Source organism: Pyxicephalus adspersus, chromosome Z (genome assembly GCF_032062135.1).
Source record: "Pyxicephalus adspersus chromosome Z, UCB_Pads_2.0, whole genome shotgun sequence".
Lineage (NCBI taxonomy): Eukaryota > Metazoa > Chordata > Amphibia > Anura > Pyxicephalidae > Pyxicephalus > Pyxicephalus adspersus.
The window spans coordinates 439825-445573 of NC_092871.1; the positions used below are offsets into that span (position 1 = coordinate 439825).

Below are 5749 nucleotides of genomic sequence, written 5' to 3' on the forward strand. Positions count from 1 at the left end.
AGATTCCCGGTGATCATTTTGCAGGTTGTGCTTTGTCAGTGGCAGCAGGGATGGCACGGCACGGATCTGGCAGTACCAGCAGCAAGAATGGAAGATGATCGTACTGGATATGTCTGCCAGGATGGCTGGGTAAGACTTCAAGTTGTTGTAAAACCCTAAAAACAATCTCAATATTGAAAAGTTTATCGATTTAACCCGATACAATGTGGTCAGCCTGTTCCCTGGTTGGAGGTTGTCTTTGAAGAAATTGTAGTTGTGCCCCCATCCAATGGATCGTAAGAGGGAGGTTGCAAAGCATAGACAAAGTCTGCAAGAGCGCCCCCTTTCATAGGAGAAACAAAAAGCATTAAATGAGTGTTTATAAAAATAGAAAAATATTCTCCTTTTTTAAGAAGAGTGGGGTAAGACGGGGGAATGGAACACTAGGCTTGGAAGACTTGGGTAGGGTTAGATATTCTCAGCCTGTAGGTGTTGTTTTGGGATCAGTTGGCGTGTGGTATCATACATCATTAGAAGATGGGAAGAATAGGAGAAGCCTGCACACAATGCTTGTATCCCACCCTGCTCCTTGGAATGATCACCTTCTGATATTATTCTCTATTCTAGAAGTAATGTAGCAAACTCGGAAGACAAAGTGACCAAACTAAAAGTCACCATGGTGGCCTGGGACCGCTCGGACACAACGGTCATCACCGCTGTCAACAACTTCCTTCTGAAAGTTTGGAATTCCCATTCAGGACAACTTTTGCACATATTGTCTGTGAGTAGTGTTACCTATCAGAGCGCCCCCTTGTGACTTTGGTGTGTATTGCACAGCCCCCTGTCTTCACTCTTTACCCCTAATTCCTTAGCTTAGAATGAAACAGCCGCTTCCAATGCTTCATTTTTTGGGGTTTATCTTCTGACAGGGCCATGATGATGAAGTGTTCGTCCTGGAAGCCCATCCCTTTGATTCCAGGATCCTTTTGTCTGCTGGTCATGATGGGAACATCTTAGTCTGGGATCTGGAGAAGGGGCTTAAAATTCGCAATTATTTCAACATGGTAACTCAATTCTCTGCATCTTTTATTACATGTTGTCTGGCTCTTTGTGTGCTTCCTCTGCCTGTCTCATATCAGCGTTCCCAATAGTGAACCTACAAGACACCTTTAATAAGAAATGGCTACCTTGTCCTATAGATCTAGAAAATAGAATGAATGGCTCAGCAAATCTAAAATAATCTCCAGAATTCAGGACCACAATGAGATCACATTGAAAGCTGAGAACACAGAACTGTTAACACTGCTTTCTCTCTCAATGATTTTTTTTTCTTTTGATAATGTAATCTGCTGCTGTGTTCTGTTTCTCAGATTGAAGGTCAGGGTCACGGCGCAGTGTTTGATTGCAAGTTTTCCCCAGATGGTCAGCACTTTGCCTGTACGGACTCTCACGGTCACCTCTTGTTGTTTGGATTTGGGTGCAGTAAAGCTTATGAAAAGGTGAGTTCTGCAGAGAATTGGGATCTATGGTGGGACAGACGATAATATCTCCCCCATAACCCCATTATAATATTGCTTTTACAGATCCCAGAGCAGATGTTCTTCCATACAGATTTCCGTCCACTCATCCGAGATACAAATAACTATGTGCTGGATGAACAAACCCAGCAGGCGCCGCACCTCATGCCGCCTCCATTCCTGGTGGATGTGGATGGAAATCCCCACCCAACCCGATTCCAGCGCCTTGTTCCTGGGAGAGAGAACTGCAAAGATGAACAGCTTATCCCACAGCTTGGATATGTGTCGAATGGTAACGTGTTTCGCGTGTCTGCTCTCACTTCTGGGTACTTGTGATCTGTCATTGTTTAATTTGGGACATTTGTGTCTTAAGGTAATGGAGAGGTGGTGGAACAAGTGATAGGACAGCAGACGAGCAGTCAGGAGGAGAGCATCCTGGATGGTCTGATCAGGGAATTACAGAGAGAACAGGACCAGCGGCACACACCGGAAGCGGAGCCGCTGAATAATCCTCCACTCAATAGCGCCGACTCTGGCTGTAAGTGTCTTCTGGCTGCTGGAGTGGTAACAAGTTATATTTTCCACATTCACTGATATAAAATGATTGCAATCTTACTCTTCCTTACACAGTTATGCGAAGTCAAAGTTTTGATTTGTCATCCCCACCAAACGTTGGCCTCCGACGCAGCGGCCAGATTGAAGGGGTTCGCCAAATGCATCACAATGCTCCTAGAAGTCAGATGGCCACCGAACGGGATCTGATGGCCTGGAGCAGGCGAGTGGTGGTGAATGAGTTACAGTCTGGAATCAGCAGGTGAGAGAGATGATTGCTTTGTACATGGCATGGGGTCGGATTGAATTCTTACTTTGCATTACAGCTGTTGTCATTTAGGAAATAACACCCATTGCAGGAGTTTGGATCATATTTCTTGTGTTTGGGATGTGTTTATGTACATAACTTCCATCCCTGGGCTGCTTTTATATGTGCCCATGCAGTAGGGTACCGACACTCCGTTGGTTAAATTATTATTACACAGTATTTTTATAGCACTGACATATTAAGCAGCGCTGTACAAAGTCCATAGTCATGTGACTATCTGTCCCTCAGAGGGGCTCACAATCTAATGTCCCCCCCATAGTCATATGTCATTACCACAATCTAAGGTCAATTTTGAGGGGAAGCCAATTAACCTAGCTGCATGTTTTTGGAGAGAAGCTGCAAACTCCATGCAGATAGTGTCCTGACTGAGATTCAAACCTTGGATCCAGCTCTGCAAAGCCCGGAGTGCTAACCACTGAGCCACCTCTGGTGCTCTCGTTAGTTGTCTGAAGTCCTGGCTTGTGGACAGGACTTTGCTGTCATCTTGTACAGGACTGCTGGTACTTGATGAGGTCGGAGAAGAGGAGGAAGTCTGTAGTATGTGGAAAGAAGTGAAGTATTGCGCCATTAACCCATGCAGTGTGTATCAGGAAGGGGGAGGGGACACCATTGTATGGCTACATTAAAAGTTAGAATTTTAGTTATATAGATCTCTGTTCCCCAGGTATTAGTTTTTAGAGGGCAAACAGATCTCTTGCTGGGCAAGTTTGCCTAATTCTGCCCTCCAAGAACAACATTCTGTACATTTCGGGGGTAGCCGCATCAATTCTCATTATTCTTATATTCCTTTACACACCCACAATAACTGTAACTGCAGAGAACTTTTGGTTGCAGCATAACTACTTTCTGATTCTTGTCCTTTTTTTTACTCTGTGTACCAATAAAAAGAAAACTTTATGCTGACTTTAGAGATATTTTACATATTGAGTTGCCTCTCAGGGGGATCCTGGAGATCTGAGGGGTATCCAACCCCGTCGTGTATTTCCATCATTGTATTTCTGAATCTTGTTGGTGATGATTTATTTTCTAGAGTCCAGGATGAGTGCAGAACATCTAAAGGTGAGATGGAAGTTCAGCTGTACCTCACAGAGAAGAAGCGGAAGCCTTCCCATCCGGCACAGAGGGTAGGACGTCAGTCCCTATAGGGGGATCGCATTCACTCATTTCACATATCTGAAACATTTCCTATTCTGCTTTTTCCAGAATGATTATCAAGTCTGCAGTGGACGAGCCCTGCGTAAGATCCAGAAGAAACGCCAACATGCCTACCAGACCCGCTCAAATATAGAACACGATTCTCAGACTCACCCAACAGCCCCCAACCACGAAGATTCCTCCAGCTCTTCCGAGGTACGACTGATAGAGGTGGTTACACAATTAGAATACAAATGTTTGAACAGAGGATTTCTTATCCTTTTATTTATAAATTGATGAACTTTATAATTTATATAAATTTAAGACTTGCTGAATAATAAAGTGACGCTGAATCCACGTGACTGACCTATCTGGGCTCCAGTGCAGGGAGCCGCCATCTTTCTTCACTTCTTCCTGCTACAAACAATCCTCCGCCATTTTGATTGGTTGTGCTGGGACGATATAACACCCACACAGACACATGGAAATTCATTGATAGTGAGGGAAGCCGATATTGCCGATTTCTGTGGCATCCAAAGCTGATGCAGTTCGAATTTGATTCCAGAAACCCGGAGTGATCGGGGAGGTCACATTATACCTGGAGGGACATCGCCTGTCTTTTTCCTTAATAATACCCCCGATCATGCAAACCTAAAAACAGAACTTTAGAGGTTTTTGTTTCTTTTTCTGGACCTCCAGTCAAGATATTGTTTAATTTGTTTGTAGGATGAAGAGTCGCGGGCATCCAGTGAAGCATCCGGTAATGAAACAGCTCCTCCATGGCAGAGTGAGAGTTCGTCCAGGTACGGTGCCCCTCTATGGCCCTCTGTGTCCCTCGGTGTCTCCTCTGTGTTCCTCTATGTCCCTCTATGGTCCTCCTCTGGTTGTCTTTAGGTATTCATTAATATACAAATAACCTCCAATGTTGAAAATGGTTGCTCAGGGACAGGTTCTCTTCACTGCAGCAATACAAGCCATGTGCACCTGAACCCACAGCAAAGGAATGTAGATAAACCCTCTGATCACATTCCCTCCAATATTGTTGGTGATCTCACTTTTGGGGTCATTTTTACTTTACTTCCTGTCCTGGTTAGCACACAGGACGTCATAGGAAACCTTTTAAATGGAGATACAACCAGAGATGTAACTTCTACAAAGATAATCTTTTGTCTGGTGATGTTCTTCTTCTGGAAATGTTTATTACCTCTTTCCTGAATTTCGTAGGCCATTACCTCACAATATTGTTTTGTTGCAGCGACTCTTCCAGCGAATACTCGGACTGGACGGCAGATGCTGGGATCAACCTACAGCCTCCAAAAAGGCAAACGCGTCAGACGACAAGGAAGATGTGCAGCAGCTCGGATGAAGAGAACACGAAGGAGGATGACAAGGAGAAGAAACGCAAACAAACGCGCAGGAAGGTTCGGAAGCTTTCATATTAGTATAGTACATTGATGTTTAATATATATGTGTAATATATTGTCTACAACCGTCCACCCACATGACGGTGCTACAACTTATCGGGTGAATAGGACCCGGTGCGGGTGATACAGCTAATGGGGTGAATAGGACCGGCTGTGGGTGATACAACTAATGGGGTGAATAGGACCTAGTGCGGGTAATACAACTTATTACTTAGGGGGTGAATAGGACCCGGTGTTGTTCTTTTTGGATTTTTGTGCATCTGGGCATTTGGGATTCTTCTCCTTAATACCTTGTAGAATTTTTGCTCCTCATTTGGTGCAATGGAGATGACTGGACAGATCCCTATTCACCTCACTGTAATGGCAGACAAATGTTTGTGTGATCACAATGATCAGCGGGCAGTAATGGTTGTGTTTTGTCATTTTTGCTGTACAGCCTTTTAGTTGAATTTTTTTTTCTTGTAGAAACAGAACGACTTCCTGTCGATGGAAGGAGAGCCAAGTGAAGAGTGGATCCCACCGCAGTGGATCCTGGACACAATCCCACGACGATCTCCCTTGGTTCCACAGATGGGGGATGAGGTGCTGATAACTTTGCTGTAATAGTTTTATAATGTGTCAGCTTAATATAAACCGTTTCTATGTGTGGATTGTATGGGTTATCTATGTACATGGAGGGTACAGCGATTCCTGATTATTATATGTGCTGTGCATGGTGATTGTGCTTTACTGATCCCCTCATCTCGCTGCCGGACACTCTGTCTGATCACAGGATTCGGAGGATGCTGAAGAGACTATTTCTTATATTGCTTGGA

At 44.3% G+C, this 5749-nt stretch overlaps 1 protein-coding gene across 1 annotated transcript in view; it reads left to right on the forward strand.

The window, feature by feature from the left end:
- Positions 1-5749, forward strand: part of BRWD3 (bromodomain and WD repeat domain containing 3) — a gene marked incomplete in the record, with an annotated part of 28558 nt that overhangs the window by 11989 nt on the left and 10820 nt on the right. The window contains 12 exon segments of the mRNA XM_072429784.1: positions 25-129; positions 607-760; positions 909-1043; positions 1350-1478; positions 1563-1788; positions 1870-2034; positions 2127-2310; positions 3407-3500; positions 3580-3726; positions 4237-4313; positions 4766-4931; positions 5400-5516. Of these exon segments, the coding sequence (XP_072285885.1) occupies positions 25-129; positions 607-760; positions 909-1043; positions 1350-1478; positions 1563-1788; positions 1870-2034; positions 2127-2310; positions 3407-3500; positions 3580-3726; positions 4237-4313; positions 4766-4931; positions 5400-5516 (1699 nt within the window).